Here is a 19,988-nt window from a genome sequence, read left to right on the forward strand (position 1 = left end):
AATCCGAAGGCTATTCTAGGAGTAGGGTCAGGATTCTTAGGATTTTGTCTTTTCTGCAGGAAGGTCTGGAGAAGGGTTTGTCAGTCAGTACTCTGAAGAGTCAGATTTTGCATTATCTATTTTGTTACACAAGTGTCTGGCGGACGTGCCAGATGTGCTATCTTTTTGTCAGGCCCTGGTCAGAATCAGGCATGTGTTTCAGTCTATTGCTCCTCCTTGGAGCCTTAACCTTGTTTTTTAAGTTTTGCAGCAGGATCCGTTTGAGCCATTGCATTCCATAGATATTAAGTTGTTATCTCGGAAGGTTTTGTTGCTTTTTATTCTGTTCGGAGAGTCTCGGAAATCACGGCTTGCAGTGTGATTCGCCTTATCTTTCAGGCTAGAATTCTACCTACAGACGACTAAGGATTTTCGCTAGTCTTCTGCCTTCTTTATTTGTTTCTCTGGGAAACGTAAAGGTCAGAAGGCTACTGCTACTTCACTTTCTATCTGGTTGAGAAGTATTATTCTTTTGCTTATGAGACTGCTGGTCAGCAGCCTCCTGAGAGAATTAAGACTCTTTTCACGAGGGCTGTTTCCTCTTCTTGGGCTTTCAAGAATGAAGCTTCTTCCTCTCTACATATTTTTTCCTTCCAAATTTTATACTTTTGCCTCGGCTGAGGCTTCTTTTGGGAGAAGGGTTCTTTAAGCGGTGGTGACTTCTGTTTAGGTCTGCCTGTCTTGTCCCTCCCTATTCATCTGTGTCCTCCTATCTTGGGTATTGATTCCCAACAGTAAATGATGACAGAGTGGACTCACCATATCTTAGGAAAGAAAACAAAATGTATGCTTACCTGATAAATTTGACCTGATAAAATTGTTTCTTTCCGGATATGGTGAGTCCACGACCCCACCCGTTGTATAAGACGGTTATATTTAACTAAACGTCAGGCACCTTTACACCTTTGCATTATTCCTTTTTCCATTTCCCTTCGGTCGAATGACTGGGGTTTGTGGGAAGGGAAGTGATACTTGACAGCTTTGCTGTGGTGCTCTTTGCCTCCTCCTGCTGGCCAGGGGTGGTATTCCCAACAGTAAATGATGACGTCGTGGACTCGCCATATCCGTAAAGAAACAAATTTATCAGGTAAACATACATTTTGGTTTTTCTTGAAAAATATTTTCAACATGTTTAAATGTTGTTTTTCTCACATTTGAGGTAAACTTTTGAGTGCAAGTCCTTTTTTTTTTTTTTTTTTTTTTTTTTTTTTTAAACTGCAGTTTTATCTCCGTTAAAGGGACAGTATACACCAATTTTCATATAACTGCATGTAATAGACATGCTATAAAGAAGATTATGCACAGATACTAATCTAAAAATCCAATAGCAAACCAGTTTAGCACTGTTAATGGGGTTAGACTGTTACACACAGTGAAAAGGGCTGGGAACACAAGCAGACACCCCCTCCTTCCCTGCATATGAAAAGACAGCATAAACAGGAGCCTGCAGGAGCCTGTAAACGCGTGTATACATCTGGCACTGTGGGGTTTGGTTAGGAGTCTGAAAATCAGCACAATGTTCTTAAAAAATAAGCAAAACTATACATTTTTATAAAAACTCTACCAGATGGGCTATATAAATTGATCATCTATAAAACATTTATGCAAAGAAAAATCTATTGTACAATGTCCCTTAAATGGCTTCTACCTCAATCGCACTTTTTCTCTCACTCGCTCTTACTCTTTCTCTCTCTCTCTCACTCTCTCTCTATATCTCTCTCACTCTCTCTCTATATCTCTCTCACTCTCTCTCTATATCTCTCTTTCTCTCTATCTATATCTCTCTTTCTTTCTCTCTGTATCTCTCTTTCTCTCTGTATCTCTCTTTTTCTCTCTCTCTCTCTCTCTCTCTCTCTCTCTCTCTCTCTCTCTCTCTCTCTCTCTCTCTCTCTCTCTCTCTCTCTCTCTCTCTCTCTCTCTCTTTCTTTCTTTCTCTCTCTCTTTCTTTCTCTCTCTCTCTCTCTCTCTCTCTCTCTCTCTCTCTCTCTCTCTCTCTCTCTCTCTCTCTCTCTCTCTCTCTCTCTCTCTCTCTCTCTCTCTCTCTCTCTCTCTCTCTCTCTCTCTCTCTCTCTCTCTCTCTCTCTCTCTCTCTCTCTTTCTTTTTATATATATATATATATATATATATATATATATATATCTTTTTTTTTTTCTCTCTGTATCTGTTTTTCTGTCTTTCTTTCTTTCTTTCTTTCTTTCTTTCTTTCTTTCTTTCTTTCTTTCTTTCTTTCTTTCTTTCTTTCTTTCTTTCTTTCTTTCTTTCTTTCTTTCTTTCTTTCTTTCTTTCTTTCTTTCTTTCTTTCTTTCTTTCTCTATCTCTCCGTATCTCTCTATCTCTTTATCTTACTATCTTTATCTCTCTCTTTAATCTCTCACTCTTTATCTCTCTTTAATCTCTCTCTTAAGTATTATGTATAAAACCATGAATGAGTGACAGCATTAAGTAAAAACATTGGTAATCTGCATTTTTTTTATAAAGAAAATAAAAAATAGTTTGTGTTTTTGATTGTCTGAGTTTTCTTTTATTTCAGTGCCTCGCTAGAGTATGGAAACCTGGATGAAAGCACACTGATACAGACTGACAGTAGCAACCTTAGCAACGAAGACCGGGAGCTTCTGAAAGCTTATCATCACAGTTTTGATGATGAAAAAGTGGATCTTGATTTGATTATGCACATTATTTATAATATTTGTCAGAGAAATGATTCAGGTAAAAAAAAATCAGCTTATCTCATGTTTATTTTCTATTTAAGCCTTTAGATTTAAAGATCTCTTTGCCTTAGACACAATCAAATTGATTAGATCCAACCAATGTACATCCAGAAGGACTTGCACAAATGAAAATGCTTAAAGAAGCTATCCATGAGTTTCCAGATCTTATTAGCATGATTTAAGCATTGCAAAATATTTTGCATGAATGAAGGTATGGCCAGCCATGGTGTGAACCAATTCTTTTTGAGTTCTAAATAAAAATCATTTACTTTTCCTGTCTTAGAGTATTGGCTGAGCAAAATGATTTTACATTTCCTAACATACGGCTAGATTTAGAGTTTGGCGTTAGCCGTCAAAACCAGCGTTAGAGGCTCCTAACGCTGGTTTTGGGCTACCGCTGGTATTTAGAGTCTTGTAGGTAAGGGTCTAACGCTCACTTTGCAGCCACGACTTTTCCATACAGCAGATCCCCCTACGTCATTTGCGTATCCTATCTTTTCAATGGGATCTTTCTAACGCCGGTATTTAGAGTCTTGGCTGAAGTGAGCGTTAGAAATCTAAAGACAAAACTCCAGCCGCAGAAAAAAGTCAGGAGTTAAGAGCTTTATGGGCTAACGCCGGTTCATAAAGCTTTTAACTACTGTGCTCTAAAGTACACTAACACCCATAAACTACCTATGTACCCCTAAACCGAGGCCCCCCACATCGCCGCCACTCTATTAAAATGTTTTAACCCCTAATCTGCCGACCGCACACCGCCGCAACCTACGTTATCCCTATGTACCCCTAATCTGCTGCCCCTAACACCGCCGACCCCTATATTATATTTATTAACCCCTAATCTGCCGCTACCAACTGCTACCTTACCTACAATTATTAACCCCTAATCTGCCGACCAGACCTCACCGCTACTATAATAAAGTTATTAACCCCTAATCCGCCTCACTAACCCTATAATAAATAGTATTAACCCCTAATCTGCCCTCCCTAACATCGCCGACACCTAACTTCAAGTATTAACCCCTAATCTGCCGACCGGACCGCACCGCTACTATAATAAATGTATTAACCCCTAAAGCTAAGTCTAACCCTAACCCTAACACCCCCCTAAGTTAAATATAATTTTAATCTAACAAAATAAATTAACTCTTATTAAATAAATTATTCCTATTTAAAGCTAAATACTTACCTGTAAAATAAAGCCTAATATAGCTACAATATAAATTATAATTATATTGTAGCTATTTTAGGATTTATATTTATTTTACAGGCAACTTTGTATTTATTTCAACCAGGTACAATAGCTATTAACTAGTTAAGAACTATTTAATAGCTACCTAGTTAAAATAATTACAAAATTACCTGTAAAATAAATCCTAACCTAAGTTACAATTAAACCTAACACTACACTATCAATAAATTAATTACATGAAATACCTACAAATAAATACAATTAAATAAACTAACTAAAGTACAAAAAATAAAAAAAGCTAAGTTACAAAAAATAAAAAAATTAATTACAAACATAATAAAAATATTACAACAATTTTAAGCTAATTACACCTACTCTAAGCCCCATAATAAAATAACAAAGCCCCCCAAAATTAAAAAATGCCCTACCCTATTCTAAAATTAAAATAGAAAAGCTCTTTTACCTTACCAGCCCTTAAAAGGGCCTTTTGCGGGGCATGCCCCAAAGAATTCAGCTTGTTTGCCTGTAAAAATAAACACATTACAACCCACCACCCACATACCCCTAATCTAACCCAAACCCCCCTTAAATAAACCTAACACTAAGCCCCTGAAGATCTTCCTACCTTATCTTCACCACACTGGGTATCACCGATCCGTCCAGGCTCCGAAATCTTCATCCAAGCCCAAACGGGGGCTGGAGATCCATCATCCGGCTGAAGTCTTCTATCAAGGGGCAAGAAGAAGTCCAGAAGAGGCTCCAAAGTCTTCATCCTATCCGGGCAGAAGAGGAGATCCGGACCGGCAACCATCTTCATCCAAGCGGCATCTTCTATCTTCATCCGATAACGAGCGGCTCCATCTTGAAGACCTCCGGCGCGGATCCATCCTCTTCTTCCGACGTCCTAAGTCCGAATGAAGGTTCCTTTAAATGACATCATCCAAGATGGTGTCCCTCGAATTCCGATTGGCTGATAGGATTCTATCAGCCAATCGGAATTAAGGTAGGGAAAATCTGATTGGCTGATTGAATCAGCCAATCAGATTCAAGTTCAATCCGATTGGCTGTTCCGATCAGCCAATAGAATGCAAGCTCAATCTGATTGGCTGATTGGATCAGCCAATCGGATTGAACTTGAATCTGATTGGCTGATTCCATCAGCCAATCAGATTTTTCCTACCTAAATTCCGATTGGCTGATAGAATCCTATCAGCCAATCGGAATTCGAGGGACGCCATCTTGGATGACGTCATTTAAAGGAACCTTCATTTGGACTTAGGATGTCGGAAGAAGAGGATGGATCCGCGCCGGAGGTCTTCAAGATGGAGCCGCTCGTCATCGGATTAAGATAGAAGATGCCGCTTGGATGAAGATGGTTGCCGGTCCGGATCTCCTCTTCTGCCCGGATAGGATGAAGACTTTGGAGCCTCTTCTGGACTACTTCTTGCCGCTTGATAGAAGACTTCAGCCGGATGATGGATCTCCAGCCCCCGCTTGGGCTTGGATGAAGATTTCGGAGCCTGGACGGATCGGTGATACCCGGTGTGGTGAAGATAAGGTAGGAAGATCTTCAGGGGCTTAGTGTTTAGGTTTATTTAAGGGAGGTTTGGGTTAGATTAGGGGTTAATACATTTATTATAGTAGCAGTGAGGTCCGGTCGGCAGATTAGGGGTTAATTTTTGTAGGTAGCTGGTGGCGACGTTATGGGGGGCAGATTAGGGGTTAATAAATATAATATAGGGGTCGGCGGTGTTAGGGGCAGCAGATTAGGGGTACATAGGTATAATGTAGGTTGCGGCAGTGTACGGAGCGGCAGATTAGGGGGTTAAAAAAAATATGCAGGGGTCAGCGATAGCGGGGGCGGAAGATTAGGGGTTAATGAGTGTAAGGTTAGGGGTGTTTAGACTCTGGGTACATGTTAGGGTGTTAGGTGCAGACTTAGAAACTGTTTCCCCATAGGAAACAATGGGGCTGCGTTGAGAGCTGAACGCTGCTTTTTTGCAGGTGTTAGGTTTTTTTTCAGCTCAAACTGCCCCATTGTTTTCTATGGGGGAATCGAGCACGAGCACCTTTTTGAAGCTGGCCGCGTCCGTAAGCACCGCTGGTATTGAGAGTTGCAATGGCGGTAAATATGCTATACGCTCCCTTTTTGGAGCCTAACGCAGCCCTTCTGTGAACTCTAAATACCAGCGGTATTTAAAAGGTGCGGGGGGAAAAAAAGCCAGCGTTAGCTACGCGGGTCGTTACCGACAAAACTCTAAATCTAGCCGATCTTGTGCTATGTATAGTACAACAGCATTTGTTTGTTGCTTTATGAACGATAGAAATAATAGTTTTATATTATTATATACAAAATTGATTTAGTTTGTGTTCTGTACTGGCTAGCATGTGTGACATAGTATTAGATTAAAGGGACAGTAAAGTGAAAATGTAACTTTCATGGTTCAGATTGCGCATGTAATTTAAAAAAAAGAAATCTCTTCAAATAAATTATCAAATTTTCTTTCATAAGGTGGTGAGAATCCACAAGCCACTAGAAGGAGGCAAAGATACCTAACAGCGTTTACTCCCTCTCACCTCTCTGCTATCTCAGACTTATGTTGCCTCCAGGAAGTTGAAGAATAGAATAGAGAATAGAGGTGCTCAAGATTCTTCATTTAACAGGGTTCTCAGACCTACTTGACAGGGTTCTCAGACCTACTTCAGACACATTTTCCCCTCACGGAGCCAGGAATAGAAGAGATGGTAGCATGTAGTACTGGGTATTGACAGAAAAACACCCTCTGTGAATTAATCGCAAGTCTGCCACAGGTGTTGTGGGGACTTGAACTTTTGTGTTCTCCTGTTGGGTCAGCCTGTTACACTAGTCGTGGGGACTTGTCTCTTAGCCTCATCCTGTCAGGTCATCATTGTAATCCTTTGTGATATCCTCTGCTGTTGCACACAGCACTGGATGGGCACTCTACTGGTAGCAGTCATGTCTGCATCTGGTAAGCATGGTAGAGCGTTTGCATTTTATGCACTCACTTAGCCCACAGGTTATTAGAAGGTACCATCACTTTGAATTACATCATAGCCAGGGGACATACACATGTAGCAGAATAATTCCCCCTTTATTACTTAGACTTTTCATATTTAGTGTAGAAATACTTCTGAAAGGCAAGTCAGAAATAAACATTGACTGGACCAGAACTTCAGGAAGTACTTAGCAGATACTAAACAGAAACAGGACACAGCAATCTCTGGACAGTGAAAGGATTCAGCTGGCACTTGGCAGGCGCCTTGGCTATGACAGGATACAGGCAGGCTTTGTGGCTGTGGCAGGATACAGACAGGCTCTGTGGTAGGATGCAGGCAGGCTCTGTGGCTGTTGCAGGATAAAGGCAAGCGCTGTGGTATTTGCAACAATGTGTGTAGGAATGTTATACATTGTTTCAAACTGCTTCCATAGAGGGGAAAAAAGACACGTGCTGTTGAGCTCCTATGAAGGTATACTCTTCAACAAAATATACCAAAAGAGCAAAGCAAATTGACAATGGGAGTAAGTTGGAACATGTTTTTCAAAAATGCCTGCTCTGTCTGCATCATTGTAGTTTAATTTTCACTTTTCTGTCCCTTTTTAATAGTAATCTTGTCATTCAAATATAGTATTCTTAAATGTGACTTTATTTCTGGTTTGTTTATTTAGGAGCCATTCTAATCTTTCTTCCTGGGTATGATGAAATTGTCGGTTTGAGGGACCGCATCTTGTTTGATGACAAAAGATTTGCTGATAATTCTCATAGGTAAAATAATGTATCTCTGGATAAAGATTGCTTAATAAAATGTATACATTAAATAAACAAATAATTATTATCCTGTATTAAGGTTAATATTGTTATTAAAATAACTAACTAGAGTAGATTATGTTTAGTTCATTCTCATTGCTCTTTATTTCTCATTACTCTTTGTTTCATACAGGTTTCAAGTATTTATGTTACATTCAAACATGCAAACCTCAGACCAGAAAAAAGTGCTGAAAACACCGCCATTAGGTATTCGTAAAGTGGTAAGTATTTTGTAGGCTAAAGAAAATAACATGTTTAAAGGGACAGTCAACACCAGAATTTTTGTTGTTTAAAAAGAAAGAATAGTTTTGCATAACCAACACTGTTATAGAAATACACTTTTTACCTTTGTGATTACCTTGTATCTAAGCCTCTGCAAACTGCCCCCTTGTTTCAGTTGTTTTGACAGACTTGCATTTTAGCCAGTCAGTGCTCACTCCAGGGTAACTTCACGTGCATGAGCTCAGTTATCTATATGAAACACATGAACTAATGCCCTCTAGTGGTCAAAATGCATTCAGATTAGAGGCAGTCTTCAAGGTCTAAGAAATTAGCATATGAACCTCCTCAACTAAGAATACCAAGAGAACATAGCAAAATTGATGATAAAATTAAATTGGAAAGTTGTTTAAAATTACATTCCCTATTTAAACCATGAACATTTTTTTTGGACTTTGCTGTCCCTTTTTAACTCTTTCAAATAAGTCGCTTGTTCCACTAGGATGCAGGTGATCAAAATTGTCATAACCTTCCCCACTAGAAACTAGATGATTTTTAGAGCTGGTGAGGGGGGCTACTACAGAGTTTGTATATCCCCCTCTAATTTAATATGAGGTATGAAACACCTCATGTGCAGTAGGAATTACTCTCTTTTAAATGAGGGGTCATGGCCCCCTCTACGTTTTAGTTGATCACCAGGGCAAAGGAGCCTCTAAAGACAGCATACAACACAACACACACACACACACACACACACAGTCACATAAAAGAGGGGATTGCCCATTTCTTTCCAAAGGCAGGGAGAGTCCACGACTAAATTCATTACTGTTGGGAATATCAACACATGGCCACAATGAAAAGGCAAAGACACCCCAGCCAAAGGCTATTAATATCCCTCCCACTTCCCCTATCCCCTCAGTCATTCTTTGCCTTTCGTTACTATAGGAGGATGGCAGAGAAGTGTTAGAATAACATTTTTAGTCCATTAATGGGTATGCTCCTTTCAAGTTTGGACTGAGTTGTGTGAGTAACCATGTAATTCTCTGTGAGAGTTGTGGTGAACGCTGGCTCTTGATGTCGCAGGGTACGATCTCTGACCACTATCTAGACTTAAAGCTATCACTTCCTGAGAATTCAGTGTTATAGTTTTGCACGGTTTTCTCCTTATCTTCAGGTCCCTGTCAGATGTGTTTGTTGAGACTGTCAGAGCTTGAGGCGCTGTGTCTGCCCCACAGCTTTGATCCTGGAGGGTAAATCCTTTATGCTAGATTGTGCCTTTGATAATGAAGAGATTAATTTATTAAGCAGTTGGGGCCATTTGTGTGCTGCTTAGCTCCTTCCCAACTGGAGTACGTGTGTAAGGGCTTTTCCCTTTTTTTTTTTTGGGGGCTCATAAATTTGCAGACAGACGACGTAGGACAGTTTGGAAAATATTTCTCACTGGGGCCTTTTTTTTCCATTGCGCAGCTGTTAATCAGCTTTGTGCGGTTTTCTCTTAGCCGGGGGCGGTCTCTAGATGCGCACCATGTCACTAGGCGCAGTTTCCATGGTCGGAAGTTTGTTCCTGCCTAGTGATCAACACATAGCGTTCGCTGCAGGCATTGGGAGAGATCCTGACTTCACTTTGCTTGTTTAGCCAGGAGGTGGTGAGTGCCTCAGCCAAGGCTGAGGGTAAAGGTGCCACGCTAGGTGTTTAAATTTATTTTCCGTTGCTTCTACTTTGAGACCTTATAGCCGCTATGGAGGGTTCTGATATTAACCCCTCAGAGGGTTCTATTTCAGCGATCAATGTAACAAATGCATGTTTATGTTCTGTGTTAAAGACCAAGAAGGGGTCTAAATCCGGTTTATCCCCTGGTACTTTTATGCACTCTGAGCCTTCTACCTCTCAGGACTCAGTTGTCAAGGAGATGCCTATTCTGCAGTTGCAGTCCCCTTTTAACCCTTTGATACAGGCAGTGCCCCGCGGCGCACCTTTATCTCCGGCTGAAAGGTAATTTTTTACCAGCACACTTTACTTCACAGCTTCAGTCTGCGGTGTCAGCTGCATTAAACGCTTTGCCTATCTCTGGAAAATGTAAGAGAAAGATTAAGCATAGTTCCACTGACTTGGGGGTTAACACCTCTCTTCAGTCTGAGTTGGCTAGTTTGTCTCACCTTTCTGAGGATGATCTAACTTCGGTCGCATCTGAAGGTGAGCTTTCAGAGTTATCTGAAACTAAATCTCCTACTCCTGAGGAACCAAATTTTAGGTTTAAGGTAGAACTGTTACAGGAGGTAGAGGTGCTTTCCTTCCCCAGGATAAGAAGGCGAGAACTAAGGGTCGCCAGTCCTTTACTTTTCATTCCTTTCACTCAGACAAAATTCTGCTGACTCAGTCCTCCAAACTCGAACAACCCAAGAGTACTTGGAAGCCAAACCAGTCTTGGAACAAATCCAAACAGGCCAAGAAGACTACAGATAACAAATCTGCATAAAGGGCCGGCCCCCGATCCGGGATCTTTCTGACAGATCAGACACGCTCAAAGCTATTGGCAGCATGTCTGTCCCTTCAGACCACTCTAAAGTCCTTTTGGTGATTTACAGTGCCTATTCTGCCCGGTATATCAGATTCCAATCGGACAATATAACCTCAGTGGCTTACATCAACCACCAGGGAGGAACAGGAAGTTCCCTAGCAATGATGGAGGTGTCTCAAATTTTTAAATGGGCGATATCTCACAACTTTCTTCTGTCTATGATTCACATCCCGGGGGTGGTTAACTGGGAAGCGGCTTTCTTCAGCAGACAATCCTTTCACCAGGGGGAGTGGGCTCACCACCCTGAGGTGTTCTCAGAGATAACTCTCAGATGGGGTGCAGGAGATAGACCTCATGGCTTCTTGTCTCAGTACCAAGCTACCCAGATATGGGTCGAGATAGAGGGATCCTCAAGTGGAATTGGTAGACGCATTAGCGGTTCCATGGAAGTTCAGTCTCATATATCTTTTTCCTCTATTGGCCCTTCTTCCTTGATTAGTGGCTCGTATTAAGCAGTAGCAGGCTCCGGTGATACTAATAGCTCCTTCGTGGCCACGAAGGACTTGGTTTGCGGACCTAATAAGAATGTCCTCCCCCTCCATGGAGGTTACCTTGTCGTGCGGACCTTCTGACTCAGGGTCCTTTCCTACATCAAAATCTCTATTCTCTGAGACTGACTGCGTGGAAATTGAATGTTTAGTCTTATCCAAGAGAGGTTTTTCGGATAGAGTGATAGACACTTTAATCCAGGCTCGCAAGCCGGTCACTCGCATTATTTGCCACAAGTTATGGAGTACTTTCCTTCATTGATGTAAGGAACGCAGTCTTCCATGGCACAAGGTAAAGTTTAACCGAATTCTTTCCTTTCTACAAGATGGTTTGGAAAAGGGTTTATCCGCCAGTTCTCTGAAGGGTCAAATCTCGGCCCTGTCGGTCTTACTGCACAAGAGATTAGCGGATCTTCCGGACGTGCAGTCTTTTGTTCAGGCTCTGGCTAGAATCAAGTCTGTGATTAAACATGTTGCTCCTCCTTGGAGCTTCAACCTTGTTCTTCGTGTTTTGCCAGATTCTCTATTTGAACCTATGCATTCTGTTGACTTTAAGCTTCTATCCTAGAAGGTATTGTTTTTGTTGGCTATCGCCTCAGCTTGCAGAGTCTCTAAGATTTCTGCTTTACAGTGTGATCCTCATTACCTTATTTTCCATTCTGATAAGGCGGTTTTACGTACTAAGTTAGGTTTCCTACCTAAGGTAATCTTGAATCGCAACATCAGGAAATTGTTGTCCCTTCTTTTTGTCCTAATCCTTTAAAGTAATGTTTGCTTCACAATCTGGATGTATGTGCCTTAAAATTATATCTTCAGGCTACTAAGTATTTCAGGCAATCTTCTTCCTTGTTTGTGTTATATTCTGGTAAGCGCAGGGGTCAGAAGGCCACTGCGACTTCATTATCTTTCTGGCTGAGAAGTGTCATCCCTTTGGCTTATGAGACGGCTGGACAACAGCCTCCTGAGAGATTAACGGCTCATTCCCCTAGAGCAGTTTCTTCTTCCTGGGCTTTCAAGAATGATCAGATTTGTAAGGCGGCTACCTGGTCTTCCTCACATACTAATTCAAAGTTCTATAAATTTTAAGTCTCTGCTTCTGCAGGGGCAGCTTTTGGGAGAAAAGTTTTACAGGCTGTGGTGCCCTCAGATTAGGGTCCGCCTTTCCTTTTTGCCCTCCAGTTTTATTCATTCAGTGTCCTCTGGAGCTTAGATATTGGTTCCCAACAGTAATGAATGAAGTTGTTGACTCTCCCTGCCTTTGGAAAGAAAACAAAATGTATGCTTACCAGATAAATTCCTTTCTTTCCTGGCAGGGAGAGTCCACGACCCAGCCCGTAATATTTTTTTAGGCGGCTTCCCTGTTAATTTTTCTTCTGGAACCTCTATACCCTAATATTTCTCTTGCTTTTCCTTGTTCCCTCGGCTGAATGACTGGGGGGGATAGGGGAAGTGGGAGGGATATTTATAGCCTTTGGCTGGGGTGTCTTTGCCTCCTCCTGGTGGCCAGGTGTGGATATTCCCAACAGTAATAAATTAAGTCGTGGACTCTCCCTGCCAGGAAAGAAAAGAATTTATCTGGTAAGCATAAATTTTGTTTTTTAAATGATAGGTCTCATGCCATTTTAGGTAGCAGATGATTGTCATCATGATTGTCTACTTGGTGCTTTTTACTCTGCTGTTGGCTTTAAAGTGGACCCTGTCACTACAAATAAACACTGTTTTTAGGAGAGGCCGCTCTTTCAAAGGAGTAGTCACTTGCCTTGGATGCTAATATATATCAGAACCACAGTACAAAGGTTAGGGTGTCCCCTATGTTTCCCCCACAAAACAGAGTAATCTTGAGACCCTTTATTTAAAAGCAGCAATCCTCATCTTTCAAATGAATGTTCCTGTGCCCATCCAGCTGCTAGCCAATTGTCCCAACAATAGCAAATCCCTCTTAGCATTGGTTCTATTTTGGAGGTTCTGGCACTTTTAAAGTAATTTTTTACCCCCTCACCTCAAAATATATAATAAGACCCCACATTTGAAAGAGCGAGGTTCCACTATTAATATAAGGGGTTTCATGTCCTTTTAGCTTTAAAATGAGTGTCTTTAGAAATAATGATGTTTTTGTTTTGATAGTTTTTAGGAATCAAAATAAATGGAAATGGGCAAATGTAAAAAAAAAAAGGTTACATTTTGTGAAATCTTTATAGGATAACTTTTGGTAGAACTGTTTAATTTTTAAATTCCTTTTTTTTTTTAATATTTTTTTGCTATTCTGAGTGAGTTTTGGGTTGGGGTAGGTAGGGAAATCAGAATTTTGTGTAATTTTAAAATACATGTAATATTTGTGTGGTTATTTTAATCCTCCGATTTCAGTTGTTAATTTCAAATGAACAATATGGGCCAGATTACAAGTAGTGCTAAATATTGTGCTTCCTTAGGCTCTGAAGGGGGCCTCGTTCTGATGCTGTCAGAGACAGCACAGAACCTAAGCGCAGCAATGGACAGCAAATTGTAAATATATATGTGTATGAATATATACTGCTAATATGTATTTGTGTTAATATGTGTATATACATATAGTAACACATAAATATATAAGTATATACATATATATTTACTGGAAACACACATTTCCATAGACTGCAATGTAAAGGCACTTTTCAGTGCGTCCCCCCCCAGCCACCGACTTAAAGGGTCAGTAAACATAGAAAATAATGTTATATAATTCTGCACATAGTGCAGAATTATATAACATTATATTAGCTCTAGAGTTATATAACCTAATATTGCCTGCAAAGTTTTATTAAAAATTAGTGTTTTCCAGACCCGCTCTTCTGAGCGGGTCTGGTTTTTACACAGCACATCTGGCCAGCTGTCTAGTCACAGCCTGGCCCGACCACGCCATTATACTCAGTGCAGCTCGCTCCCGCTGCACTATGTGCAGAATTCTATAACATTATTTTCTATGTGTACTGTCCCTTTAAGCCCCAAAAACTACTAAGTGCTGTTTGCATTTTTTTATTTTTAAACAAAAATGCAAACACTTAAGTTGGGGTCATTTTGGGGGACATTTATAAAATTAACCAGAGAGCTGATATCTGGTTAATTTTATAAGATCTAATTCTTACCACAAGCTTGCGGTAGCAATAACCAGCCACTTGTAATGACTGGTTATTTATTGCGTTCCCGCTAACGGGCAAATTTACTGTTTGCAGACGCGAGAAATGAATGCTCCACTTAAATTCATTTGTGTATTTTGTCAAGGTGAAGTGATGCAAAATGTGGAATAAAATGTGAATTTGAAATATTTAGAAAATGTTTCTGTTCTGCTATTTACTATGTAAACCATAGAAAATGACGTACAAATGTGTTTTTTTTTGTATGCCATCCATATGGTGGCGTTTTGCCATATTGTATTTCTGCAAACTAAAGTTATTTTTTAAAAATGTTTGGTTTTCTGAAAAATATAAGCCATAAATTGTGTGGGTACCGCTCAGAGAAAAAAAAAAAGATTGAAATTTATGTGTAAATTCCATAATTAAAACAGCTCTAGCATAGGGGTGTGGAAATGACTCAGCTGTGAAATGGATAATTTACCTGCGACCACTGCCTTGTTTCTTTTGCAGATACTTTCAACTAATATAGCAGAAACCAGCATCACTGTAAATGATGTAGTATTTGTAATCGACTCTGGTAAAGTGAAGGAGGTATGTTACGTACATGGCGCAGGTACAAATCCCCAAATCCAAAAATCCAAACTTATTTTAAAACCCAAACTTTTTAATTAATCTTTTCTTAAAAAATAAAATTATCAATAATTACTTTTTTTTCTCAGACTGTAAGTCACAATCTTCTTTGTCTGTGTCTTTGTTGTTTTTGTTGTTGTTTTTTTTTTGTTCTTAAATGCAAATATTAGCCAATATGTGTTTAAAACAACAACTATTACCTTTCTGAGGGTTGTACGTATACAAAAGTAAATCAGAAACTCTTTAAAATTGGATGATTTATCTTAATAATGTTATGTTAAGTTTTTTTCATTGTCAAAAGGTGTCTTTATTGAGTATCAAATTTGTATTCAACATTCTCTGAACCTTCTCTAAATCAATCTCTCTCATCTGTATGTGTGTATACGATATAGAGCATTTTGTATGAATTCAAAAGTGTTTGTTTTTTTATTATTTTTCATTTTGTGTTTTTTTTTTTTTTTTTAGAAATCTTTTGATGCTTTGAACCATGTCACTATGCTTAAAATGGTGTGGATTTCTAAAGCAAGTGCACTTCAAAGGAAAGGAAGGTAATGTGAACTTTTAATATCCCTTTCAATTCTTAAACTACTGCAGTTACTGTTGGGGTGCTAAAAATATATAGTGAAGCGTAATCAAGCGAAGAGTGTTTGTGTATATAAGCTTTGGCGTCTGTGTTTTATTGAAGTATCACATACTTAAGAACCCCATTCTAGTCCATCAAATTTCATTTTGTAAAGTTTTGATATTTAAGGTAATACCAGTCCATTAGGAAAACAAAAGCTTTTGTGGTGCAGTTAAGCCCCTTACACCTTGTGTGCAGACAATTTGACGGCTGTATTGCAATGTATAATATGCAGCCACCAATCAGCAATTTGAACCAAGTTGCTTTGCTGCTCCTGAACTTACCTAGATAAACCCTTCAACAAAGGATACCAAGAAAAGGAAGCAAATTAAATAATATAAGTAAATTGGAAAGTTGTTTTAAATTGTATGCTCTGTCTGAATGATAAATGTCTAATTATGACTTTACTGTCCCTTTAAAACATCCAAGACTGAAGGTGATCAACAAGCCAGGCTTTTGTGCAGTAGGTTGAGCTAAAGTATGGGAGGGCTGCACAACGAAATTTGTGTACATTATTAAAGGGACAGGAAACCCTAACATTTTCTTTCACAATTTGGATAGAACATACAATTCTAAACAATTCTAAACAACTTTCCAATTTACTTCTATTATCAAATTTGCTTTATTATCTTGTTATTCTTTGCTGAAGGAACATCATTCCACTACTGCAGCTAGCTGAACACATCAGAGACAAATGTGTGCAGGCACCAATCATCAGCTAGCTCCCACTAGTGTAGGATATGTGCGCATTTATTTTCAACAAGGGATACCAAGAGAATGAAGCACATTTTAAAATAGAAGTGAATTTAAAAGTGTAATAAAATTACATGCTCTATCTGAATCATGCAAGTCTAATTTTGACTTTCCTATCCTTTTAACTGCTGGTGGCCATTGCTGCCTTACTTATCCTAAATTCAGGTGGACAGGTTCCCTTGCTGGGATGATTCTCTGGCTACTTGTTTGAAAAGTCTATGGGGCCCATTTATATTTAGCCATTCAGTAAAATGCAACAGTTGAAATAGTTCACCCTACTGCTTGTTGATCAAAATACTAGCACTAAGAATACCCTGATGATAATTTTTTTTTTTCAGAGCTGGTCGCTGCAGACCAGGGATCTGTTTCCGCCTATTTAGCAGACTTCGTTTTCAGAACATGTTAGAATTTCAAACGCCAGAATTATTGAGAATGCCTCTTCATGTAAGTATTGACCTTTCCAAATGATACATTATGAATAACAACAGAACATTTATGTTTTCACTCAGGATGTTGTACTGAAAAATGTGGTTCTGGCCCATAATAGCTCAAATGGTACATTTTAATCCCTAAACTTTATTTAAGTTTATACAGCAAACAAAGTATATAAATAAAGAGATGCATCATTGCACAGAGGTGTATTGCATATGTAGCTGTATAGTTGACGGACTGGAGTGTTTAAAAATAAAATAAACAATTGCACAAACAATTTAAGCCCCATAAATAACTTATAAAACAGTATGACTGTAAAACAAAATAAAATGTGGAACAGCATCATTTATAGAAACTGTATTATTACTCAGTTGAGCGTATGAAGAAGAATCGCAGAAACTTAGCAATTACAGGAGGAAAAGAGTCAAACCCTCCTCACTTGGAAAAATACTATTAATTGGCCATTAACAGAACAATTATTAGGTTATTTAAGAAGGATGAGAAGGTGTCAATAGTTCCTTAACAGATATCTAATTGATATGAACAGAGGTATCGATACCTTTTTATTGAGAGGTTGAGGGTAACTTGGCTCTTCCAGTATTGGGTAGATGGTATTTGTATTTGCTTCCAAATTCTAGGTATTGGCACTATTAATTATGTACTGAAACAATTTAAACCGTAGATTACATTTTTATTTCAGAGGGATATTTAGGAGCTGCACCTGATCATTAGTTCACTTATCCTACAGGGGTATTGCAGCAAATAAATTCATTTCCTTTTTTTTTTTTTTAAATGTTTACAAATATGCCATTTTACAGGATCTACTTTGAATAATAATATAAATAGTGCTCTGTTGTATATTTGTTTTTTATATTTCTCTTGTTAAGTGTATCCAGTCCACGGATCATCCATTACTTGTGGGATATTCTCCTTCCCAACAGGAAGTTGCAAGAGGATCACCCACAGCAGAGCTGCTATATAGCTCCTCCCCTAACTGTCATATCCATTCATTCTCTTGCAAGCCTCAACCAAGATGGAGGTCGTAAGAGGAGTGTGGTGTTTTATACTTAGTTTATTCTTCAATCAAAAGTTTGTTATTTTTAAATGGTGCCGGAGTGTACTGTTTCTCAGGCAGTATTTAGAAGAAGAATCTGCCTGCGTTTTCTATGATCTTAGCAGAAGTAACTAAGATCCATGGCTGTTCTCACATATTCTGAGGAGTGAGGTAACTTCAGAGAGGGAATGGCGTGCAGGTTTTCCTGCAATAAGGTATGTGCAGTTAATATTTTTCTAGGGATGGAATTTGTTAGAAAATGCTGCTGATACTGAACTAATGTAAGTAAAGCCTTAAATGCAGTTATAGCGACTGGTATCAGGCTTATTAATAGAGATACATACTCTTATAAAAATGTAATATAAAACGTTTGCTGGCATGTTTAATCGTTTTTATATGTATTTGGTGATAAAACTTATTGGGGCCTAGTTTTTTTCCACATGGCTGGCTTGAATTTTGCCTAGTAACAGTTTCCTTAGGCTTTCCACTGTTGTAATATGAGTGGGAGGGGCCTTTTTCAGTGCTTTTCTGTGCAGATAAAAATACTGACAGAGACATTCAGCTTCCCTCTGCATGATCCAGGACGTCTCTGGAGGGCTCAAAAGGCTTCAAAGTCGTTTTTGAGGGAGGTAAAAAGCCACAGTAGAGCTGTGGCAGTTGTGACTGTTTGAAGAAAAAAAAAAAAAAAAAAAAAAGTTTTTGTCTTTTATTATTCAGTTTTGGGTATTAAGGGGTTAATCATCCATTTGCAAGTGGGTGCAATGCTCTGCTAACTTGTTACATACACTGTAAACATTTTGTTAGTGTAACTGCCTTTTTTCTTTCAAATTTTGACAAAATTTGTGTTTCTTAAAGGTGCAGTAACGTTTTTTATATTGCTTGTAAACTTGTTTAGCTTGCTAGTCACATTGCTAGTCTGTTTAAACATGTCTGACACAGAGGAAACTACTTGTTCATTATGTTTGAAAGCCATGGTGGAGCCCCATAGGAGAATGTGTACTAAATGTATTGATTTCACCTTAAACAGTAAAGATCAGTCTTTAACTATAAAAGAAATATCACCAGAAGATTCTGACGAGGGGGAAGTTATGCCGACTAACTCTCCCCACGTGTCAGACCCTTCGCCTCCCGCTCAGGGGATGCACGCTAATATGGCGCCAATTACATCAGGGACGCCCATAGCGATTACCTTGCAGGACATGGCTGCAATCATGAATAATACCCTGTCAGATGTATTATCCAGGTTGCCTGAATTAAGAGGCAAGCGCGATTGCTCTGGGGTTAGGAGAAATACAGAGCGCGCAGATGCTGTAAGAGCCATGTCTGATACTGCGTCACAATATGCAGATCATGAGGACGGAGAGCTTCAGTCTGTGGGTGACATCTCTGATTCGGGGAAACCTGATTCAGAGATTTCTAATTTTAAATTTAAGCTTGAGAACCTCCGTGTGTTGCTTGGGGAGGTATTAGCTGCTCTGAATGACTGTAACACAGTTGCAGTACCAGAGAAATTGTGTAGGCTGGATAAATACTATGCGGTACCGGTGTGTACTGATGTTTTTCCTATACCTAAAAGGCTTACAGAAATTATTAGCAAGGAGTGGGATAGACCAGGGGTGCCTTTTTCCCTACCTCCTATATTTAGAAAAATGTTTCCAATAGACGCCACTACACGGGACTTATGGCAGACGGTCCCTAAGGTGGAGGGAGCAGTTTCTACTTTAGCAAAGCGTACTACTATCCCGGTTGAGGACAGTTGTGCTTTTTCAGATCCAATGGATAAAAAATTAGAGGGTTACCTTAAGAAAATGTTTATTCAACAAGGTTTTATTTTATAGCCCCTTGCATGCATTGCGCCTGTCACGGCCGCGGCGGCATTCTGGTTTGAGGCCCTGGAAGAGGCCATCCATACAGCTCCATTGACTGAAATTATTGACAAGCTTAGAACACTTAAGCTAGCTAACTCATTTGTTTCTGATGCCATTGTTCATTTGACTAAACTAACGGCTAAGAATTCCGGATTCGCCACCCAAGCACGTAGGGCGCTATGGCTTAAATCCTGGTCAGCTGACGTGACTTCGAAGTCTAAATTACTCAACATTCCTTTCAAGGGGCAGACCTTATTTGGGCCTGGTTTGAAGGAAATTATTGCTGACATTACTGGAGGTAAGGGTCACACCCTTCCTCAGGACAGGGCCAAAGCAAAGGCCAAACAGTCTAATTTTCGTGCCTTTAGAAATTTCAAGGCAGGTGCAGCATCAACTTCCTCCACTTCAAAACAAGAGGGAACTTTTGCTCAATCTAAGCAGGCCTGGAAACCTAACCAGTCCTGGA

At 39.4% G+C, this 19,988-nt stretch overlaps 1 protein-coding gene across 2 annotated transcripts in view; it reads left to right on the plus strand.

Annotated features, from left to right (window-relative positions):
* YTHDC2 (YTH N6-methyladenosine RNA binding protein C2) overlaps positions 1-19,988 on the plus strand; it is a 256,373-nt gene that overhangs the window by 43,033 nt on the left and 193,352 nt on the right. For both annotated transcript variants that reach the window (XM_053701553.1, XM_053701552.1), the window contains exons 14-19: positions 2,571-2,749; positions 7,632-7,728; positions 7,904-7,991; positions 14,674-14,754; positions 15,259-15,341; positions 16,507-16,612. In XM_053701553.1, coding sequence (XP_053557528.1) covers positions 2,571-2,749; positions 7,632-7,728; positions 7,904-7,991; positions 14,674-14,754; positions 15,259-15,341; positions 16,507-16,612 — 634 coding nt within the window. The remainder of the gene's footprint in view (positions 1-2,570; positions 2,750-7,631; positions 7,729-7,903; positions 7,992-14,673; positions 14,755-15,258; positions 15,342-16,506; positions 16,613-19,988) is intronic.

The sequence above is a fragment of the Bombina bombina genome, chromosome 2 (genome assembly GCF_027579735.1).
Source record: "Bombina bombina isolate aBomBom1 chromosome 2, aBomBom1.pri, whole genome shotgun sequence".
Taxonomy (NCBI): Eukaryota; Metazoa; Chordata; class Amphibia; order Anura; family Bombinatoridae; genus Bombina; species Bombina bombina.